The 24,300-nt window shown below is 44.2% G+C and overlaps 1 protein-coding gene across 2 annotated transcripts in view; it reads left to right on the forward strand.

Annotated features, from left to right (window-relative positions):
• CPNE3 (copine 3) overlaps positions 1-24,300 on the forward strand; it is a 437,917-nt gene that overhangs the window by 279,738 nt on the left and 133,879 nt on the right. For both annotated transcript variants that reach the window (XM_069220439.1, XM_069220440.1), the window contains exon 8: positions 15,665-15,763. In XM_069220439.1, coding sequence (XP_069076540.1) covers positions 15,665-15,763 — 99 coding nt within the window. The remainder of the gene's footprint in view (positions 1-15,664; positions 15,764-24,300) is intronic.

Genomic DNA, 24,300 nt, shown 5'->3' on the forward strand with positions numbered 1-24,300 from the left:
TCACCAACAAACTCACGAGTGGGAAATTCACCCCCAAGTACTTCACAAATTCTTTAGTCAGTGGGGGACACCAGACATAGATCTGTTTGCCACCAACCACAACGCAAAATGCCTAAACTTCGCGTCCAGGTACCCACACACTCTATCCAAGGGGAATGCTCTATGGATCAACTGGTCAGGGATATTTGCTTACGCTTTTCCCCCTCTCCCGCTCATTCCATTTTTGGCCAACAAACTGCGTCAAAACAAACTCAAACTCACACTTATAGCACCAATGTGGGCACGCCAACCATGGTACACCACACTGCTAGACCTGTCAATAGTACCACACGTCAAACTCCCAAACAGACCAGAACTGCTGACACAAAACAAACAGCGGATCAGACACCCCAATCCAGCGATGCCCAATCTGGCTCCTGAAATCTTGAGTTTGGGTATCTAAATCTTCCACCAGAATGTATGGAAGTCATTAAACCGGCAAGAAAACCTACTACCAGGCAGTGTTATGTTAACAAATGGAAAAGATTTGTTTTCTACTGTCAAGCAAAACACATAACACCCTTAGACGTGACCATACAAGACATCGTAAGTTATTTACTCCACCTACACAAATCAAATTTAGCTTTTTCATCCATCAAAATACATGTCACAGCAATTTCTGCTTATTTGCTAAATAAACAGACCAAATCTCTATTTAGAGTGCCAGTCATCAAAGCTTCCATGGAGGGTCTAAAACTAATCATACCTCCAAGAACGCCACCAGTACCCTCATGGAATCTTAACATTGTACTTACACGACTCATGGGTCCACCCTTTGAACCCATGCACTCCTATCAGATTCAATTCCTAACTTGGAAAGTAGCATTTCTAGTGGCAATCACTTCATTACGAAGAGTTAGTGAAATACAAGCATTCACTATTGAACCACCATTTATACACAGCATAAGGTTGTACTTCGCACAAACCCTAAATTTCTACCTAAAGTCATCTGACCGTTTCATTTAAACCAAACAGTGGAACTTCCAGTCTTCTTCCCACAGCCAGACTCAGTGGCAGAAAGAGCACTACATACATTAGATATTAAGAGAGCTTTAATGTATTACATCGACAGAACAAAATCATTTCGAAAAACTAAACAATTGTTTGTCGCATTCCAAAAACCCCATACTGGTAATCCTATATCAAAACAAGGCATAGCCAGGTGGATAGTGAAATGTATCTAAACTTGTTACCTAAAGGCTAAAAGACAACTGCTAATTACGCCAAAGGCACATTCCACTAGGAAAAAAGGAGCAACAATGGCATTTCTAGGAAACATACCAATGACAGAAATTTGTAAAGCAGCCACTTGGTCGACACCTCATACATTTACCAAGCATTACTGTGTAGATGTGTTAGCAACACAACAGGCCACAGTAGGACAGGCTGTACTAAGAACATTATTTCAAACAACTTCAACTCCTACAGGCTGACCACCGCTTAGGGGAGGAATACTGCTTTGTAGTCTATGCAAAGCATGTGTATCTGCAGCTACACATGCCATTGAACGGAAAATGTCACTTACCCACTGTACATCTGTTTGTGGCATGTTCCCCTGCAGATTCACATGCGCCCTCCCCGGGAGCCTGTAGCCGTTTGTTACATTTAAAATTTGTACATATGTATATACATCTCTGTTCCATTGCATGGACATCTCTTTCTTTACACTCTATCACTCCTACTTTACCCTCTGCGGGAAAACAATCTAAGATGGAGTCGATGCCCATGCGTAATGGAGCCGAAAAGGAGGAGTCACTCGGTCCAGTGACTCGAAAAGACTACTTAGAAGAAAAACAACTTGTGACACTCCGAGCCCAACACTAGATGGCAGGACCTGTACATAGCATGTGAATATGAAGCGGAACATGCCACAAACAGATGTACACTGGGTAAGTGACCATATATATATATATATATATATATATATATATATAGAGAGAGAGAGAGAGAGAGAGAGAGAGAGAGAGAGAGAGAGAGAGAGAGAGAGAGAGAGAGAGAGAGAGAGAGAGAGAGAGAGAGAGAGAGAGAGAGAGAGAGAGAGAGAGAGAGAGAGAGAGAGAGAGAGAGAGAGAGAGAGAGAGAGAGAGAGAGAGAGATTTCTTTCCTAGCCTTTTCTCTCTATAGTTGTTGGATGTCACGTTAGGTATAGAGCTCTCTGGAGCTGCATATAGTGAGCATTGAGCATTCTTTCAATTTGGAAGCTCACACACCAATCATTTGTTGTATACAGTTCATACCACCACCGCCCCTACTGGCTTGCCCACATCCTAATCCATTCTCAACACTGCTGGAGACTGGGTATTTTTGCACAACATATGCACGCCTCTGCTTGCATGTCTGTTTTCTGTGTACTTCCTCAGTTGCTCAAAGTCACCTTATTGTGCAGTATTGGGTAGATTCACTAAGATCTTTCAGTTATAGATGTAGCTTACTGATTTTACTTGAGTAAATCAAACCTACTCATGGTAAACATTTTTCAAATCTGCTGCTGGTCTTGAAGAGCTGAAGGAATGTAGTTCCTGTTGCCCTTAATTCTTTGAAACTGCCCTTCATGTGTTGATAGAGCCAGGGCCTCTCATTGGTTGTGCTTTAACAGGCCGTTAGAGATGAGACTGATACCACTAGATAAAAGAGGAAATATAATTGACCCCCAAGAACTCTTGAATCCAGCAGCTCATACTGAGCAAAACAAGCAGGATTTATTTCAGTTGTTCCGAGATCAATATTCATCTGTGGTGAACCTTTATATTTATGAGCAGGCATAGAGAAACATGATTCAGGAGCCCTGGGCTCTGTCATAGGTAGGTCTGATTTGGCTTCAACTCTACTATAGTACATGTCTATCATTTTTCTTCTTTATATGTGGTCTCTGTATTCAAAGAACACCTTATGAAAATTAAGAAACTCTGTTATGTGGTGTGCCGTAGAATTCTATTAATTTTTCATCCTAGACCTGAATGATTCCTACATTCAAGTTACAATTTGGCAGTCTTAGTGGAAATGTTCCATGATTGGCTCAAGTGAGTGCACTACCAGTGCAAGTAGCCCCATTTTGACCCCTTCTGTCAGAACTCTTAAGTATATACATCTACCTGGGCAACTGCTTGTTCATCATTACTTCCCCTTGGGTGCCTTGAGTTCTTTCTAATGGATTATTGATGTTCAAGCCTTAAAAGTCAGGCCTGTGTGACAACAAAGCAAAGCTCACCCAGATTGGAGCTCAACACTTGACCTTCTAGTCTCAACTAGATGATAGCTTTCCTGTCCTGTGTTTTATTAAAGACCTTTCTACACTTCAGGCCACCTTCTCCGTCCATAACTTAATTACAACAATCAAAATCAGGTATTCCTAGCCCAAACAATCAAAGTGTACCTGGTGTTAATCAAAATCTTACCCAGGTTTGTTTCCCCGAAGAAAATAATTTATTTTCTTTTTAATGACCCTCATCCACTCTAGTAGTGGCATGATTCATCATTGGATCCACCACAGCCCTAAAAGCCAAGCTGGGGGCCAGCAGGTGCCAATAGGTGCATTGACAGCGATTCTCCATGACAAATGTGTGACTACAGGGGCACGCTGCCTGACTCCCCCTTAAGAAGTGCAGTGGTTACCCAAAAAGGATGCCACAACAGTGCTTATTTATTTCAGGTGAATAATTTTGCTTCCTGCATGTATTTGATTCTCACTGCATGATCATACACTCATGGAGTGACGATTAGGTTAGAGACAGGGGCTGATATTTAATCTATGTCCTGATGAAAGCCTGGGACATTATAGGCCAGTAATGGGTTGAAACATGTTCACGGTTTGAAGTGAGGGTCATAGGATCATAAAATCTTAGTGTACCCCCTTCCCCATTATTATTATTGCTAATCATATCCACTATCACTATCAATAAAGGGACACCTTTGTGAATAGTGAGGTATTTTTATCTTTCAATCCCCAGCAGGTTATTTTTAAGTGCTTCTGAAGTTACGGTAGAGCCCACTCTGGCTCTTATGGGCTGGGTTGGACCCTATGATGAAGCAGGCACTACTAGAGTGGATGAGGGTCATTAAAAAAAAATATATATATATATTTTCTTTAGGGTAACAGCTCTCGGTTGTTCTTTGATTGTGGCCAGTCACCATTTGATTGTTTTGGCTAGGAATACCTGAATGTGATTGACATTACTTAAGGGAGAGTGTATTCCTTGGAATCCCCTGGATTAATTTAACAGATTAGCCTTAACCCAAAAGTTCTTCCTTGTCCTCCTGAGTGAGGAGTGCCGTTTTCCAGACTCATCTTACTCTAATTGTAATATTGCATAACTTAGTTGCTACGGAGAGAAGACTCTTGGACTGTTAATCAAGAATCCAAAAGTCCCTTCAAAGTGCTTGTCATTCAGCTGTACCTCACATGTCATTAGCAATAGGAATCAGCCCCTCTCTATCCATGTTTGGTGGTCATCTGTATACCTCTGAAAATCACGTCCTACTCTTAGGTAAGTCTTCCATAACTTCAAATGGGTTCAAGTTCAGATAAAGTGCCATTGGAGCACTTGGTCTGATTTACTGTCTTTTGTTCCATATGAACAGTGGCTCCCTACAAACGCATCTTGGAGTTAAAATCCACATTCATAGCTAAAAGGCATTGTTTTTTTCAGTGCAAAAACAGAAATCTTTTGATCTGCAACGCCCACATAACTGCAGTGTTAATTAAAAAATGTGTGTATTCTCCTCAGTTGTTTGAGTTTGGATTTATTATGGGTTGTGGATTCTCTCTAAATTGTTCTGCAATCAGCCACCCATCAGACAGAGCTGCATAATGTTCAAGAGGAGCATCTACTCAAATTAATGCACTTTACAAACACATGGGAGTTGCATAACAACGAGACATCTTTGTCGTACTCGGGGTTTAGAAATTTAGTAGTAAATATCTTAATTTTGAATGTTGTATGGTTTTATGCCAAGTCTCTCTTATGGAGATGTTTAATATTTAATGGGATCGGCACTTTTCTACCTTTATCACTGCATTTTTTAAAATCACAATTAGATTGACAAATCAAAAAATCATGTTTCAGATAACACATGTATTTCACGGTATGTCCAAAATCTAAGCTGACCAGGTATTGAATAGAGCTCTTGTATTCTTTCTACTCTAGTAAGGTAGCATTCCATCCCAGGCTCAAGAATTAGTGCTTCACTCCTTCCACTAGCTACTGTGTGCCTCAGAAAATAGCCTTAAATCCCTAGGGATCACTACACAGTATCGCATTTCATCTTGCTTCTCAGGACCAGAAGAACTTTACTAGGTAACAGTATGAGAGTGAATAATCACATTCGGTCATTGGGGTAGTCGAAGAATAAATATGTTTATTCACCCATATACTGTTATCTGGTGATGTCATTACAATATCCAAAGAGTGGTAAGCTGTCTTTCTCCTGTTCTTCCTCCAGAATTCTGATGTTTATGATCTTTTTGACAGACTACACTATTTAAATTTACTTTACAGAAGACTCCTTTCAACTTGGGAAATTTTGGACAGTAAACTCCAAGTGACATTACATTGTTATTATGGAAAATTACTTTCTTTATGTGGGTACAGCCACATGTATTAATGAAATGTCGTAACTTTATTTGGAAGAAGCACAGACTTGCATAGTGATAAGATTTCTCTTCTGACTGATCTCTTTCTCTTGCCAACATTTTCTTCAACTTCCATAATTAGAAAAAAAGAAAATTAGGAGGACCATCAGAATTTAATTTAACCTTATGAAAGCCTTTCTGTCCTGCTCTATGCTTTTCATGCAGATTCTGGCAGGACCAATGGAACATCAGTAACTTTCCAGTGACTTGTTCCCTCGACTTGCTCTGCATTCTCTAAGCTTTTTGTAGTCAGAATACTGTAGTTTGCGTTTCACCATTAAACTCCATGTTTTATTGAACCACAGTTCATCTCTGTGAATTCTGGAAGTTTATGTGACAGTAATTCAAGGAAGATGTGTAATTTCAGGTGCAGTTTGAAGTTTGCAGGGCATTGTGGGTTAGAAAACATTGTGGGATCCTCACAAGGTATATCACTTTGTACTCCCCTCCCTCGATGTCTAATTTTCAGAAATGTTTGGGCTAGGTAGGGTTTCTTAGTTGGTGGCCAGCCCAAGCCCGAAATGCGCATCCATTCAACATGGGAGGTGGGACGATATTGTGATTTAGCCCCACTCTGCTGGCCCATAAGTAAAAAACAGCACTCAAAAGAATCACACTTTCCTCTTACTTGCCATAGTGATGGGGATGCTTTACTTCCCAGGGGAGCTGAAAGTCTGTTGAGCTTTAGGGGTGGTGCCCAACCCCATTATTTTATAAAAACATATTTGTGTCATTCAGTGGGCTTTCGGACACTCAGAGGAAATTGGGGCAAACCCCTTCACATGGTGAACTGGAGGCAAACCCCGCTTCCACACTCCTGTGGCAGAGAGGCTGGGTTGTCCCTCTTATGGTGAGGGTATAGGCCAATGCCAGGGTGGGACTGGTTGGGGGTAATCACCTTCATCTGCCCCTTGGGGTGAGGGCAGGAATACTACTACTCTTGGCAGGGTGTGGGGAGCACAGGCCCTTGCTCAAGGGCCGCTCTCCCTGCAACAAATCCCTGGAATTTTTGGTGAGGGCGAGGTGAACATAACCCACTCTGATTGCCTCGCGCTCTGCAAGGGAAAGGAGGTATAATTGGGAAGCTGATTTTCTCAGCTTTTCAGTAACAACTCCCTTTCAGCAGAGTTGACTTGGAGCGCAGAGTACGGGGTAGTTTTCAGCCCCCTCACACTTCCAAGGAAACCAATACGTTCCTAGGTGTCAACACTGCCAATGTCGTGACATGTCACTGATGCAGCTGCATAATTGACAGGAGAGTTGCACCCTCCTGGCCTGTAGCGGTAGAGTTTCTCGATTTGAGCCAATGGGGTGTAATAAGAGGGGTCAGCTGGTGCTTTGTGGGGGAATGGAACTATTGTTAAAAAGCTGATTTTGTCAACTTTCCAACAACATCTCTCTTTGAGCACAATTCCCTTGGAGCTTGAAGAACAAGGCTGTTTTCTGCCTTCTCTGCGCTTACAGGGAAACCAGGAATTGGTATACTTAGTGTCAGCCCTGTCAATGACATGATAGTGTCACTGGCAAGAGAGACACCCTCCTGTGCTTCAGCCGGAGAGTCTCCCACTCTGACCCAGGGGAGTGTGACAAGAGGGGCAGGCACTGGAACTGTACACAACAGCTGCCCCTTCGGTTCCCAGTGCTTGAACATGGAGGCTTTGGTGCCCAGTGCTTGGACATGGGGGTGGGGTTCGGTGCCTGGTGCTTGGCTATGACTTCCATGTCCATAGCGCTGGTTGGGCGTCCAGTGCTTGACGCAATTAGTAGTGACCTTTTTTAAATGGGCAGGTGGTTCTAGACAAGTTCCCATATCAGAAGGTGTCCTTGACTGAAAATTGTAAAACCGTTGTCACCAGCTGCTACACACATGGTTTGTCTTGGTACGTTTAAGAATTGATGCACTAGGAAGCTCAAGCTGCCCCGCTCCCTCAAGCCGGGTGTAGTCCGGAGAAGTGGAGTACATAGGTAAATGAGATACCATGGACAAAACTTGCATAGTAGACGCTTATGTTATATCTGATTTCTGGAGACATTGAAAAGGTTAGAAATAAAGGAGGGTTAGATGCTTTGAAACAAAGTTTGTGAAGTGAAACTGTAACCGGAAGAGAGTTCTGAAAGTTTATGATGTGACTGAGAGATTACAGTTGTGCCATTTGCTCCCAGATCTCATTGCTGCAAGCATTTTACTACTACAGTTTCATTGTATTCTGTTCGATACCCCAAACTCCTTCCAGGTGTGAAAATTGCATATTTGAGTTTCCAGCTTTTTCTGTAACGCACATTCATGAACATGGCGCCCATGCCAACCACAAAAAACCTTATTCTCCAGTGAAGGTGATACCTAGGAGAAGGATTGCATACTTTACTGTTTGAGTTAAGAAAGAAGGAAGAGATGTAGGATCTTCTTTAGCTACATGTGGTAAATCACCACCTGTTGGAATCCAGGGTGGGGAGAATCCTGTGTTTTTTCTGCTTCCGTTGTTTACACGTTTCCATTGTGTTTCTGATTCCAAATGTAATTAATATATTGACACAATATTGCCATGGTGATCATAACCGAAATGTAACTAATCAATGTCTGACCAATTTTATGTATTTGGGCTGCTTACCTACCTACTATGCCATTGTAACAATGTAAGTACAAGAAGTTTTATGTTTTCATTGGTGATCTCTTGTAGCAACACATCTTGTGCATTATTTGCTAATGCACAAAACATTGAGTCGCCAGTGTGCTATTTGTGTGTTGTGGTATAAGCAGCAAGCGCTTTTGTAGTGTCACATGCAGGTGAGCCAGTAAGCCTCTAGTCAATTTTTGTGCAAGTCCCTGAAGTAAGATTAGTATGATGAAAATCATGTAATTTTAATTCGCTTCCAAAGAGAGAACATGAGTGCTGCTTTAATGAACAGTTGGGAGTAATGCCCTCTATCATTCAAGAATAAGCCTAAGTTGAATGCATTAACCAGGTGGACATCTTCTGGTCATTGTTCTCATTCACTGTGTCTTGGAGGCGAGTGGTGCCCTTGCTCTTGCAGCAGTCATGCAATCCATTATCATGAACATAAACATTAAACCTGAGTTTGGAATTGAAGGGTGAAAGGGACCTAAAATACTTACAGGTACTGATAGAAATTCCCTACAAATTCCTGGACATTATTTTCTAACCTTTTGGCCTTCCAGGTAATTGTGTCTTTAAGTTGGACAAGATTTCCTGGACTGTCAAATCGTGTTAAAAACGAATTCTAAATTACTATTTGAATAAGCAGTCCCAAATCGTAGTTGTAACCTCTAATGTTTATGTTTTATGTAATTTGCTTTCAGAACCATTAGGCAGTCTAACAGTGTATGTCTCTAACTATGTCTCTTTTCACAGGCATAAAGGTAATGCATATTGTTGGATTTGTGGCACAGCGTTACATAGGTCCCACATCATCTCATTACATTAAAAAATGTCAGTTGATGCTTTTGATATGCAATGCACGAATTAAATCTGATGTGGTTATCCACGCATGTGCATGTGGGCTTTTCTGTGAAGTATTTCTGACAAGTTGCGAAAATCTAACAAATGTCTGATTTTTTTCTTTAAAAAAAAACTTTGTTCCTATTTCTCCTGGCCATGACTCTTTACCAAGTGGCAAAAGTCTGTTGTGAGCATCCGTTGAGACAATTTTATCAAAGAATAAAAAGAAAAAAATCTACTATTCATGTTTTCGTTAGAGGAATGTGCTTATATGTGTGGCATGTTAATATGGATAATGTCATAATTTACCTCACAACCCCAAGAGCTGCAGCTATACAGAAGCTTTGAGTTCCCAACCTTTCTTGCAGCTGCCTCCAAGGTGCTTTAGTTTACCCTTAGCGACACATGACCATCCAGTGTAAGGCAGGATCTGGCATTTTTCTCAAGGGTGGCACATGATTACATCTGGTAGGTGGCTCCTGAAAATAGTCCAGCAAGGCTGTTCCCAAGCATTCTTTTCTGTTTATCTGTATCTCACACCCTTATCAGAGCAGCTTATACTGTCATTTTGATGCAGGAAATACAGGCTTTGGGCATATGAGCCATATAGAGGGTGCCAGCATCATACATCGGAACTGGGTGTTACTACCAATATTTCCTTCTGAGTAAGAATACTTGAGGCCTTTTTCCTATTCTAGACCTTCGACTCCTCAACTTCTTCTTGCGGTAGAACAAATTCAAGATGCTCTCACTGGCTTATGTTCTTTCAGTCCTAGATCTTGGAGACTTGATGGTCGTGGTCAACTTTTGAAATGCCTATTTCCATATACCAATCCTGCAGGCCCACAGGTACGACCTGTGGTTCAAGATGGGCCACAAGTATTTTCAGTTTGTTGTGCTCCTTTTTGGACTCACCATTCTCAGATGTCCACCAAGGTGATGGTTGCTGCCCATCTTTGGAGTTTGGGGGTACCAGTCATCCCTTACCCCGATGACAGGCTGTTGAAGTGAGACATGCCATCATGGTCCACGTTCAGAAGTCAGGAAACCTCCTTACATTGCTGGGATTCCTATCAGCCTACTGAAGCAACGCCAGACTCCTTTACAGTAACGCTTTTTCATTGGAGCCATCCTGAATACAGTGCATTTTCAGACCTGCCATCCAAATCATCGAGTCCAGGATATTTGGCCTTTAATCGGCCTATATCCTTGGGCCTAAGTGAAGATGGCTCCTTGGCCTCCTGGCCTCTTACATCTAACTCATCAATCATCCAAGATGGCACATGTGGGATCTGAAGTCTCAGAGGGCCTAGTACCAGGGGAACGTGTCAGATTCCATCCAGATTATGGAGGAGACTGCAAAAAATCAGCAGTGGTGGTTGTTTGAACGCAGTTAAACCAGCGTAGATCCCTCTAACTGCCCCACCCAGAGCTCACAGTGGTGATGGATGTGTCGCTACCGGGCTGGGGGAGTCATCGGGGAGAGGTGGAGATCAGAAGACTCTGGTCTCCAGCAGAGACCTGCCACTAATTCTACTTGCTGGAGTTGTGACCCATACACCTGGCATTGAAAACCATCTTACCATCCTTCAAGGGGAGACTAGATCAGATCTTCACAGAAAATTCCATCGCCATGTAGTATTGCAACTAGTAGGGTGGTGTGGGGTGCTGGGCCGTTTGCCAGGAGGCCCTACAGCTCTGGAACTGGCTGAATTGTGAGGGCATCTCCCTGATTGTGCACCACTTGGTAGGCTCTTTAAATAGTAGGGCGAGGAAACTCAGTTGGTGACACCAAGTGAATCAGGAATGGCAGCCATACCCAGAAGTGCCGTGGACAGCATCCAGCAAAGGGGAGAATTCTGGCTCTATCTCTTTACCACTGCAGAGAATTTGCAGTGTCAACTCTTCTGCACATTGGAGTTACCAAGAAGACTGTCTCTCTCTGCGACGCATCCTTTTCCATATAGAATGGAGCTGGGTACTCCTGCATGCCTTCCTGCGCTATCTCTTTTGCCCCTAGTTCTGAAAAAGATCAATCACAACCAGGCCCGTCAACCTAGTGGATCCTGGTTGGGCCAGGAGATTGTGATACCTGAAACTTTTGGGCATGAGCATATTTTCTCTGATTAAGCTGCTACTTAGGGAGAATCTTCTGTCAGAGCAGCAGGGCAGGGACTTGCACATAAACCTGCTCAGCGTACACCCCCATGCATGAACATTGAGCAGTGGCAGATAACTGTATTCTGTCTCCCTCCTGATGTTGTGCAGGACACACGCTCTGCTCGATCCTCATGGCCAGCCTCAGAGTCAAGTATTGTCATGTCACCAAGCTTGCATGAACTGACCATGCCTTTCAATCAGGAATTTGTAAAGCGCACTACTCATCTGTGAGGGTCTCAAGGAGTTTGTCCACTTCATCATCAAAGGACCCCCATGCACAACAGCCTGGCCCTCCAGCTCCTCCCACTGCAACTGGAACCAAGTAACCAACACCCTGTGGATGGACGCCCCCTCCGCCTGGATCAACTGCTGCGCTGATGGTCGCTCCCATTAAACCAGCCAGGACCAGTAGATCCACCAAGCAAGCCGTCTGCTATACACCACAACTCAGGATAATAAAGCTCAGCTGCAAAAGGCTAGAAAGAAGATGGCACACCAGCAGAAATCCCACAGATCGAGCCACCTTCAAATCAGCCCTCAACAAATAACCAGTGCCTAAAAGACACAAAAAGAAGCACCCTGGCAGACAGCATCAAATCAAGCTCCAACCACCGCAAGGAACTCTTCTGCATCGTCAAAGAGTTTGAATGCTCGTCGGCCACCAAGAACACTTTCTCCCTTTCCAAGGAACTCTACAACTCCCTGGCAACTCCCATAGCAAGAACTCCACCATCTATAGTAACTTCATACCCCATCCCACCAATCTCTACAAACTTCCTCACACCAACAAATGACACCACAACCACCTGCTCACCGCATGGGAGCAGCTCCCACCCAGGACACCACAGTCACAGTGAATTCCGTCCACTCTGGAGCCCAACGGATTCCTGCCCCCACCACTTCTTCAGCCTCGAGAGCCAGGAAATCAGCAGCAAATGCACCATCATTATCAATGCATCCATCACCGCGGCCACCTTCCCCAATGGATGGAAGCAGACCGAGGGCAGATAACTTCTCAAGAGACCATCCGCCGACCCAGCAAACTCAAAAACGTGCACCCCATCTCTCTTTTCCCCTGCCCCGCCAAAGTCCTCACGAAGACCATTAACTTCCAACTCACCAAACACTTGGAGAGAAACAACGTGCTGGACACCTCTCAATTCAGCTTCTGCGCCAACTACAGCACTGAGACAACCCTGATTGCTACTACTGACAACATCAGAACCCTCCTTGATTGAGGAGAAACAGACGCCCTGACCCTCCTCATCTCTCAGCATCGTTTTACACTGCATCACATTAGACACTTATCAAGCAACTCCACCACATTGGGATCCAAAGAGACTCCCTCAAATGGATTGCATCATTGCTCACAGGATAAACCCAGAGAATCCGCCTACCACCCTTCTCCTCGAAACCCAAGAGCACCATTTGTGGTGTCCCTCTAGGATTATCACTCATCCTCTCCCTGTTCAACACTTACAGGATGCCTCTAGCCAATATCACTAGAACCCATGGTCTCAACATCATATCCTACACAGATGAAACTCAGCTCATCCTCTCGCACTCAGAAGGGCCCTCCACCACTAGGACCAACTTCCGCAACTGCATGACGAGTGTCGCAGATTGTATGAAGACCAACTGCCTGAAGTGCAGCACCGACAAGACTGAACTGCAGATCTTTGGGAGCAACACTTGGTGGCTCTCTGAACTCTGACCCGCAACCCTGGCATCATCCTGGACAGCAAACTCACCATTAAATGTCAGATCAACGCTGTCTCCTCTCCTCTGCCTACCTCCACACACTCCGTATGCTTTGAAAAATCTTCAGCTCCTCGTCAACACCAGGAAAACCGTCACTCAGGCAACATGCTCTACGCAGTAATCACCACCCAACTCCTGAAGACACAACAGGCCATTCAGAATGCAGACGCTAGACTCGCCCTCGACCTCCCCAAACAGCATCCACCGGCTCCCTATCCAGAAGAGATGCCACTTCAAGATGATGACACAAACTTACAATACCCTCTGTGACCCAGGTCCATCATACATCAATTAAAACCTGAACTTCCACCAACCCTCGAGACACCTGCATTCTGCATCCCTCACACACACTCCCTGCGTTTGCTGGAGCTACAATGGGGGACGCTCATTCTCTTACTTCACCGCCAGGTCCTAGAACAACCTGCCTCTCCACCTCCAAACAGCATCCTCCTTACAGGAACTCAGAACTCAAGACATGGCTTTTCAACAGAGCCTAGCAAGAACCCACCGCCTGGATACCTTCTCGGGTGATTAGCCGTGCTATATAAATCAGAGCTGATTGATTGATATCATCTTGATGGCTAGGTAGTCTTCTACAAAATCTGTTTATGCCACCCGACAGAGCATGTTTGTGGCTCGGTGTTGCACCCATTACATGGATCTGTTAAAAGCTAATCTATTGGATATGTTGCTGTTTGTTTTGTCCATAGCACAATAAAGACTTGCTGTGGGCACCGTTAAAGGTTACTTGTCAGCCCTTTTTGGCATCTCTGTGGTTACTGAACCAGCCGTCCTTGTTCATATCACGATTTGATGCGTTTCATCAAGGGTTTGGTCCACCTGTATCCTCAAAAACTTTTGTGATGCCTCAGAATGACATTAATCAGGTCCTCACTGTCCTTATGTCTACCCCATTTGAACCATTGCACAGTTGTCACCTGCTTGTGAACCTGAGAAGAGTTTTCCTCATGCTGATTAAGTCAGCTCATCGAGTGAGTGAACTTTTACATTTTTCAGTATAGTGGTCCTACACCACATACTTTTAGGACAAATTGATATTACAGACTAAAGCGGCCATTCTACAAATGCTTATGACTTTTTTTTTAATGTCAGCTAGCCTGTCATGCTTACGCTGTTCACCTCTCCCCTCAACAAAGGAGAGACTCCTTTGTTAGTATCCCAGAAGAGTGATGAGCTTTTCTATTGATTGCACCAAAAGCCATCAGTTAGATAATCAACTCTTTCTGCTGTTCTCTGTGGAAAAGAAATGCGGAGAGCAGTGCAGAAGAAGATACTATGCAGGTGGATAGACCTCTGCATCAAAATTTACTATGCTTAGGCCAAGAAGCAGCTCTTTGAATGATTGAGGACTCATTCCAGCAGAGGAAGGGCTGCTGCTACTACTACTCTAGCATGTGGAGTGACTGTCTGGGATATTTGTAAGGCTGCTATGTGGGCATCAGTGCACATATTCTCAAAGCACTCCTGTTTAGACGGGCAGTTCAGATGGTTAGGGCATTTTGGCCATTTGGCCCTGCAGAATTTTTGGGTCCGAGTCCTTCCACAGACCCACCTCTGAGGGAGGTACTGCTTTGGTATCTACTCAAGAGGTGAGGAATCTGCGGTTAGAAGTATCCATTAAAATAAAGTTATCTACCTTCAGTAATGCTCTTTTTGGTTGATGCTGTATCTAACTGCAGATTCCTCACCACTTCCACTGTTTTGTGGAATGAATTCCTTTCCGTCTAAAAAAAAATCCCCAGTTTCGAGATCTATACACCAATAGGAATAATTGGTCTCCGTGTCAGAGGGCGCAGACCGTGTCCATAAAGAAACTAGTGTCAGTGTGCTAAGATGCCACCTATATGTGCCATCACTTCCAGGGTATAGCAGAGTTGATATGGAACCACACAATGCCACCTACTAGAGCACAGGGGCTATGCTGAAAAATCTTCTGGATCGAGTCTAGTTCTTAGGGATATTCTAAATGTGAGGAATATGTGGTTAGATCGACTGTCGAACAGAAAGAGTGTTTCTGAAGGTGATGGTAAGTACCAATACATATCCTGTCATTGTTAAATTATGACCATGTGAACACGTTTTTTTTGTTTGTGCTCATTAAGAAAGTGAGAAGTGCTGCAACATGACTTCAATCCAGGTTTCGTATTTGACTTTAAGTTATTTAAAAATAAGTTCATGTTGCAATTATGAATTGAACATACTAAGTGCAAGGAACAGATGATTAATCTTTGATCAATAATGCTGAAGCAGCACTCTGCAAGACATCCTATTAAACGGTCTTGCCATATGGTATGTCCAGTCAGAATTTTCCGTTTCACCTTAACATTTTGTGGATTTCAGTAAGGTGTCTTACATAGCTAAACCGATTATCTGTTATAATGAAAACCATTGCTATCTGGTAAAGCATTTCCTTATAGCCCTGTGTACTGAGGATGTATATTTAAATTGAGGACTTCTAAGTTAGAGCCTTCTTTCACAGTTTCACACAGTGAGCTTTACGGAATAACATTACCTTCCGCTTTCTCATTGCAAACCGTGAGTTCTTTATTGACATTAAATGCTGCTTAGATTTATTAATACTAAATATTTGTTCCAGGTGGAATGCTATGATTATGACAGTGACGGGTCGCATGACCTAATAGGAATTTTTGAGGCCACAATGACCAAATTCAAGGAAGCAAAACGCTCAATGCCGGTAAGACCCTCCCTAAACTGTTTAAGAGCTTGCTTTTCTGTTTTTTTTTTAAATGAAAAAAGCCTAAGAACTGAAATGATCCTGGTAGGACCGATGTTTAGCGCTTCACATATTCTCTAGTTTGCCATCAGGAAAGAGACCCTCATGCTTCAAAACACTGGCAAGTTTCCTTTGGCACAAGGGAGTCTCTGGGTGAGATTAATGTCGTGCACAATGGAAGTTGTTGAAAACGATTGGGAGCCTAAGCCCTTAGACAGCATGCAACTCTTAAACAACCATCCTAAGTCTAAAATAGACTATTATGGAAGGAGCAGGTAAGGCAAAAGAAATTTGAAGAGTAAGTTTTTAGAGAGATCATGAATTAGTTTCAGACTATGAAGAATGTATTTCTGAAATGGCTGAGTACATTCAAAGAAGTATTTGGGTTGTCTTAATAATTATATGCTAAAGATCGCAGCCTTTTCTTCAAAAGAAGAAATACGTAAAAATTTGTGGATAGTACAGTAGGCCGTCCTTGCAAAGGACATGCCATGTTTTTTTGAGACGATTATGTACAGTACAACCGATTAGAAGAAGAAAACAATTAACTGTTGGATACTATCACCTTATCTGACTACCAGATAATAAAATCAGACAAGAAACGTAACAAGCATTTGCAATGCAATCAGTCTCGCGTTTGCTAGCTTTAGAGCTATTAGCGTTCTAAATGACAATGGTGGTCATTACGACCCTGGCGGTCAGAGACCGCCAGGGGTAATGTGGCATCCGTACCGCCAACAGGCTGGCGGTACGGAGGCCCTTATTACGACCGCAGCGGTAGCGCCGCGGTCGCACCCCCGGGGCTGGCGGTTTACCGCCGTTTTAGCCCCGGCGGTGAGCAGCGCTGCCCTGGGGATTATGACCCCCCCCCCTACCGCCAGCCTGTTTCTGGCGGTTTGCACCGCCAGGAAGAGGCTGGCGGTAAGGGGTGTCCTGGGGCCCCTGGGGACCCCGGCCAGCTTTTCACTGTCTGCATAGCAGACAGTGAAAAGCGCGACGGGTGCAACTGCACCCGTCGCATGGCTGCAACACCGCCGGCTCCATTAGGAGCCGGCTCCTATGTTGCGGCCTCATTCCCGTTGGGCCGGCAGGCGCAAACTTGGTTTGTGCCCGCCGGCCCAGCGGGAATGTCATAATTGGGGCCGCGTGAGTGCGGCTGCATCGGCGGTTACCGCCCGCCAAGGTCGTAATGACCCCCAATGTTTTTTACCCATTTGTTTTGGTTTGGTATGGCGTGGAATTATGTGGGTTATGTTGTGTTATATTGTGCTATGTTATGTTGTGTTATGTTACGCTATGTTGTATTATGTTATGCTATGTTGTATTATGTTATGCTATGTTATGCCATGTTGTGTTATGCTGTGTTGTGTTGTGTTATGCTATGTTGTGTTGTTATGCTATTTTGTGGTATGCTAGGCTATTTTGTGTTATGCTATGCTCTGTTATATTATGCTATGTTGTGTTATGCTATGCTATGTTGGGATATGTTATGCTATGTTGTGTTGTATTATGATATGCTATGTTGCCTTATGTTGTGTTCTGCTTCAGATGTTGTCTTATGTTGTGTTATGTTATGCTATGTTGTGTTATGTTGTGTTACGTTATGCTATGCAGTGTTATGTTATATTATGCTGTTAGGTTATGCTATGTTGTGTTATGTTTTGCTGTGTTGTGTTATATTCTGTTATGTTATGTTGTGTTATGTAATATTGTGTTATGTTGGATTATGTTTTTGCTATGCTATGTTGGGTTATATTATGATATGTTGTGTTATTGTATATTATGCTATGTTGGGTTATGCTATGTTGGGTTATGTTATACTGTGTTGTTATGCCATGCTATGTTGTGTTATGACTTGTTGGATTATGTTACGCTGTGCTGTGTTATGTTATGCTATGTTGTGTTATACTATGCTATGTTGTGTTATGTTTAGGTGTGAGCGGAGTCCGCAAAGTGACCAAAAAAATCTGCCACGCTACATGGAGTTCTGCAAGTGGCGAAGTGCGTTAGGTCACGCTGTTCCCGCTGATTTTAAGCAATGGGTGTTCGTCCTGCGCTGAAAAATCAGCACAAACATCACCACGCGCAGCGCAAGAGGGTGTTGCTTCTTTTCGGCCACTTAGTAAACTTTCTACTCGAGCAGCAACTTCCTGGAAGCAAACAAAAGTTTTCGCAACACGGGTGGTAGCGACCATCCGTGACTGTCTGTGTTGAGAAATCTCGTTGGGAGGTGGTGATTTTCCATGCTCGCGCTCTCCAACTAAACGTTGGCGAGCTCGAGCGAGGAAAAAACTCCGCTATGTGGAGTTTTTCGGAACTCCACGCTCTAAGTGGAGTGCGGACTGGGAAAAACTCTGCAAATTCCACGAGTGAAGTGGGGTTCACCGCCCGCCCCTAGTTATGTTGTGTTATGTTATGCTATGATGTGTTATGCTATGTTATGCTGTGCTATGTGTTTTGCTATACTGTTATGCTGTGCTATGTTGTGTTATACTGTGTTATGCTTTATGTTGTGCCGTGTTATGTTATGCTATATTGTGTTCTATTACGCTATATTGTGTTCTGTTACTCTATATTGTGTTGTTATGCTATGTTGTATTATGCTATGTTATATTATGTTATGCAATGCTATATTGTATTATGCTATGTTATGTTATGCTGTGTTGTGCTATGCTATGTTGTCTTATGCTCTGTTGTGTTGTTATGATGTGCTGTGTTGTGTTATCTTATACTGTGTTGTGTTATGTTATGCTATGTTTTATGTTATGCTGTGTGGTGTTATATTGTATTATGTTATGCTATGCTTCATGCTGTGTTGTTATGTTATGCTACATTATGGTATGTTGTGTCATTTTATTGTATGTTGTGTTATGCTATGTTGTATAATGTTATGCCATGTTATGCTGTGTTTTGTTGTGCTATGTTATGCTATATTGTCTTATTTTGTATTATGTTCTGCTATGCTATGCTGTGTTATGCTATGTTGTGCAATGTTGTGGTGCTGTGCTATGTAGTGTTATGCTATGTTGTTATATTATGCTATGTTGTGTTATAGCAAAAATTAACACAACATAACATAATATAACACAACATAGCATAACACAACATAGCATAACACAACATAGCATAACACAACACAGCACAACACAGCACAACACAACATAACACAGCATAACATAATACAACATAACACAACATAGCATAACACAACACAGCAAAGCATAACATAACACAATATAACTCCATAACAACACAATATAACATAACATAGCATAAATTAACACAACATAACATAATATGTTATGTTATATTGTGTTGTTATGGTGTTATATTGTGTTATGTTATGCTTTGCTGTGTTGTGTTATGCTATGTTGTTATGCTGTGTTGTGTTGTGTTGTGCTATGTTATGCTATGTTGTGTTATGCTATGTTGTTATGTTGTGTTATATTATGCTATGTTGTGTTATATTATGCTATGTTGTGTTATATTATGATATGTAGTGTTATGTTATGCTATACCATGTTATATTGTGTTGTTGGTTTGTTATATTGTGTTATGTTATGCTTTGCTGTGTTGTTTTATGCTATGTTGTGTTTGTTATACTATGTTATGTTGTGTTTGTTATACTGTGTTATGTTGTGTTATGCTATGGAATGTTGTGTTATGCTATGTTTTGTGTCAGCTGAAGGGACAGGAAACTCAAACCACCAAGCTAGGATGGAATAAACACCAGGCAGCATAGCCGCAGGCACTCTATTTTTTGTTTATTTTGTGAACCTCTATAATGGGCTCGAGGCTCCCCAACAGCGGTATGCAAAGAGCGCGACAGCATAAAAAAATACACCTGAATAAAGAGACTTATGCTATTTTCACGAGGGTGGAAGGAAAACTAAAAGTGCATTGTATCCGTACAAAATAGTCTGAATAAACGTGTAGCATATATACAACGAGTTCATGCTGTTGTGCCTGTTCGCTCTGTGACGCCATGCAGCGAGACAAAAGAAAAAAAGAATAGTTCGCCCACGCTGAAATATATCGGCAATCGTGCAATTATCCATGTAATTGGGGCAGTCTGCAAGGCGTGACAAAAACAGTCTCAAGGTGGGACACAGGTAAAGTATTTACATCAAGTGAGTTCTGAAAGGGAAGCCCACGAATGAGTGAAAGTGATGGATGTGACATGGGCATGGTTGAAAGCCCACAATACTAACAACAGGTCAAAGTGCTTGCAACTTGACCTAAAAAATGCCAGAGCAAGTCACCTTCTCCTCTGCAGCAGGCCACCAGTCACATTAAGGCTACCAATGCTGACCTTTTAGACAACATAACTACTATATAAGTTACCAGATATTTATTTCCACATGGTACCCCAGACGTAGGGGGTCATTACGACAAGCAGCAGGCCACCAGTCACATGAAGGCTACCGATGCTGACCTTTTAGACAACATAACTACTATATAAGTTACCAGATATTTCCGCATGGCACCCAGACGTAGGGGGTCATTACGACATTACCAAGCAGTAACCATCAATGCGGCCGCACTCCCGCTGCCCCCATTACGACATTCCCGCTGGGCCGGCGGGGATGAGGCCGCAACATAGGAGCCGGCGGTGTTGCGGCCGTGCGACGGGTGCTGTTGCACCCGTCGCGCTTTTCACTGTCTGCTATGCAGACAGTGAAAAGTTGGCCGGGGCCCTGTTAGGGGGCCCCTGCACTGCCCATGCCAATGGCATGGGCAGTGCAGAGCCCCCCAGGGGCCCCAGGACACCCCTTACCGCCAGCCCCTTCCTGGCGGTGCAAACCGACAAACAGGCTGGCGGTAGGGGTGTCATAATCCCCAGGGCAGCGCTGCCCTGGTGGATTATCACTGCCGGGGCTAAAACTGCGGGAAACCGCCGGCCCCGGCGGTGCGACCGCAGCGCTACCGCCGCGGTCGTAATAAGGGCCTCCGTACCGCCAGCCTGTTGGCGGTACGGACGCTACATTACCCCTGGCGGTCTCCGAACGCCAGGGACGTAATGACCCCCATAGTGTTATACTCCTGGTGTCCTAGATCACTTCATTTGATCCAATGTCAGCTGTGGTATGTTCCATCTGCCAATGCAATTTATTGCATGACTATATACTTATAAGGTCCCAAAGGTGAGACCCATTAGCAATGCCAGTGCTTCTATGGGTTGCAAAAGGTTCGGAGCCATGATGGAAAAGCCCACCTTATGGTCTTTTCCTTGCATTTCGTCATGTCTAGTATGGTGCTGCCCTCACTCTTGATTTGGTGCTAACTGCCTGAATGTGGTATTTTCTCTGGCAGGTTTTGAGGGGAGCCATTTCTGATGGGCTTGTATGTGATATAGTAGGTCATGGCGGTGATGGGGACTTGTGGCTGGAGCCAGTGTATTTCCTTCAGGGTAGGTACCTTCACTTCAAAAGGGCGACCTTTTCTTCCCCATAGCTAGTAAAGGTACAGAGGAAATGGATGCAGTAACCTTCAGCTATTCCGAAGAAATAGGACATGCAGCCTAGCCTTAAAACTGACTGAATTGCCTAAGGTTAACTGCTGACACCGTGGCATAGGAATATACAACTGACATACCGAGCAGTGCCCAGATGTCATTGGCATTACTTTGGCCTATTAACTGCCACCTTGGCTTTTTGAGCTTCTCCCCTTTCTTATTTGGATGTACTCCTCACATTGAGCATCTTTCCTGGTTGTGTTTGGCATAATGTGCATGGCCCTGGCATACTGGTATCACTTAGGCACATGAAGTGGTACCCAGCGTATTTAGCAACATGCTTGCAACATTGAGAAGCACCTTTTATATATGAGCACCAGCATAGCTGGCACCCTGGCACGTTAAACAGCTCCCCTGGCGCATTGAGCAGTTCCATGGCTTGCCATGCAACACCCTGCCACCAGCAACCCTCTAGCTTTTCTAGCTCTACTGTGCTTTTATGATCAGGAACCGGTATTATTTGCACCTGCTGTACACAAGAGTTTTCAACAGTGTGGCATATTGATTTGCGCCAGGATTATTACTGGCAGTGCCCTGGCATAAGCATAGAGAAATTCTGTTACGTAACGAAAGAAGCGGTTTCGCCCCGTTTAAATGGTGATTTGGAGATGGACCATATATACCTGATAGATACGCATTTACTTGTAGTTTTCATAGCACATACCAGATGGGGCTGTCACAGCATTTCATCACTCATCAAATTATACAGCCTTTTTTTTCTAAGGTTTTAAGGGCTCTTTAGTCCCCAGTTCTGGCCAGTTTGTGAAAGCAGAGCCTCTCCAATAGTATGTAGGAAGTTGGCTCTGTATGCACTATTTCAAAGTAAGGAATAGTATGCAGAGTCCAAGGGTTCCCCTTAGAGGTAAGATAGTGGCAAAAAGAGATAATTCTAATGCTCTATTTTGTGGTAGTGTGGTCGAGCAGTAGGCTTATCAGAGGAGTAGTGTTAAGCATTTGTTGTACACACACAGGCAATAAATGAGGAACACACACTCCGAGACAATTCCAGGCCAATAGGTTTTTGTATAGAAAAATATCTTTTCTTAGTTTATTTTAAGAACCACAGGTTCAAGATTTACATGTAATACTTCAAATGAAAGGTATTGCAGGTAGGTACTTTAGGAACTTTGAATTAGCAAAATAGCATATACAGTTTTCACATAAATGACATATAGCTATTTTAAAACTAGACACAGTGCAATTTCAACAGTTCCTGGGGGAGGTAAGTGTTTGTTAGTTTTTGCAGGTAAGTAAACCACCTACGGGGTTCAAGTTTGGGTCCAAGGTAGCCCACCGTTGGGGGTTCAGAGCAACCCCAAAGTTACCACACCAGCAGCTCAGGGCCGGTCAGGTGCAGAGGTCAAAGTGGTGCCCAAAACGCATAGGCTTCAATGGAGAAGGGGGTGCCCCAGTTCCAGTCTGCCAGCAGGTAAGTACCTGCGTCTTCGGAGGGCAGACCAGGGGGCTTTTGTAGGGCACCGGGGGGACACAAGTCCAGACAGAAAGTACACCCTCAGCGGCACGGGGAGGCCGGGTGCAGTGTGCAAACAAGCGTCAGGTTTGTAATAGGAATCAATGGGAGACCAAGGGGTCTCTTCAGCGATGCAGGCAAGGGGGGGGCTCCTCGGGGTAGCCACCACCTGGGCAAGGGAGAGGGCCACCTTGGGGTCGCTCCTGCACTGGAGGTCAGATCCTTCAGGTCCTGGGGGCTGCGGGTGCAGAGTCTTTACCAAGCGCCGGGTCTTTGAAGTAGGCCGTCGCGGTCAGGGGGAGCCTCTGGATTCCCTCTGCAGGCGTCGCTGTGGGGGCTCAGGGAGGTCAACTCTGGCTACTCACGGTCTCGTAGTCGCCGGGGAGTCCTCCCTGTGGTGTTTGTTCTCCACAAGTCGAGCCGGGGGCGTCGGGTGCAGAGTGCAAAGTCTCACGCTTCCGGCGGGAAAGGTGTTTTGTTTCAAAGTTGCTTCTTTGTTGCAAAGTTGCAGTCTTTGGGGAACAGAGCCGCTTTTCCTCTGGAGTTCTTGGTCCTTCTAGCTGCAGGGTAGTCCTCTGAGGCTTCAGAGGTTGCTGGACCCTGGGAACGCGTCGCTGGAGCAGTGTCTTTAGAAGGGGGGAGACAGGCCGGTAGAGCTGGGGCCAAAGCAGTTGGTGTCTCCGTCTTCTCTGCAGGTTTTCAGGTCAGCAGTCCTCTTCTTCTTAGGTTGCAGGAATCTAGTTTCCTAGGTTCTGGGGAGCCCCTAAATACTCAATTTAGGGGTGTGTTTAAGTCTGGGGGGTTAGTAGCCAATGGCTACTAGCCCTGAGGGTGGCTACACCCTCTTTGTGCCTCCTCCCTGAGGGGAGGGGGCACATCCCTAATCCTATTGGGGGAATCGGATTTCTAAAAGTCAGTCACCTCAGCTCAGGACACCTTAGGGGCTGTCCTGACTGGCCAGTGACTCCTCCTTGTTTTTCTCATTATCTCTCCTGGACTTGCCGCCAAAAGTGGGGGCTGTGTCCAGGGGGCGGGCATCTCCACTAGCGCCCTGGGGCATTTTAACACGAAGCCTGAGCCTTTGAGGCTCACTGCTAGGTGTTACAGTTCCTGCAGGGGGAGGTGTTAAGCACCTCCACCCAGAGCAGGCTTTTGTTTCTGTCCTCAGAGAGCACAAAGGCTCTCACCACATGGGGTCAGAAACTCGTCTCTCAGCAGCAGGCTGGCACAGACCAGTCAGTCCTGCACTGAACAATTGGGTAAAATACAGGGGGCATCTCTAAGATGCCCTCTGTGTGCATTTTTTAATAAATCCAACACTGGCATCAGTGTGGGTTTATTATTCTGAGAAGTTTGATACCAAACTTCCCAGTTTTCAGAGTAGCCATTATGGAGCTGTGGAGTTCGTTTTTGACAGACTCCCAGACCATATACTCTTATGGCTACCCTGCACTTACAATGTCTAAGGTTTTGCTTAGACACTGTAGGGGCATAGTGCTCATGCACCTATGC

Source organism: Pleurodeles waltl, chromosome 2_2 (genome assembly GCF_031143425.1).
Source record: "Pleurodeles waltl isolate 20211129_DDA chromosome 2_2, aPleWal1.hap1.20221129, whole genome shotgun sequence".
NCBI lineage: Eukaryota > Metazoa > Chordata > Amphibia > Caudata > Salamandridae > Pleurodeles > Pleurodeles waltl.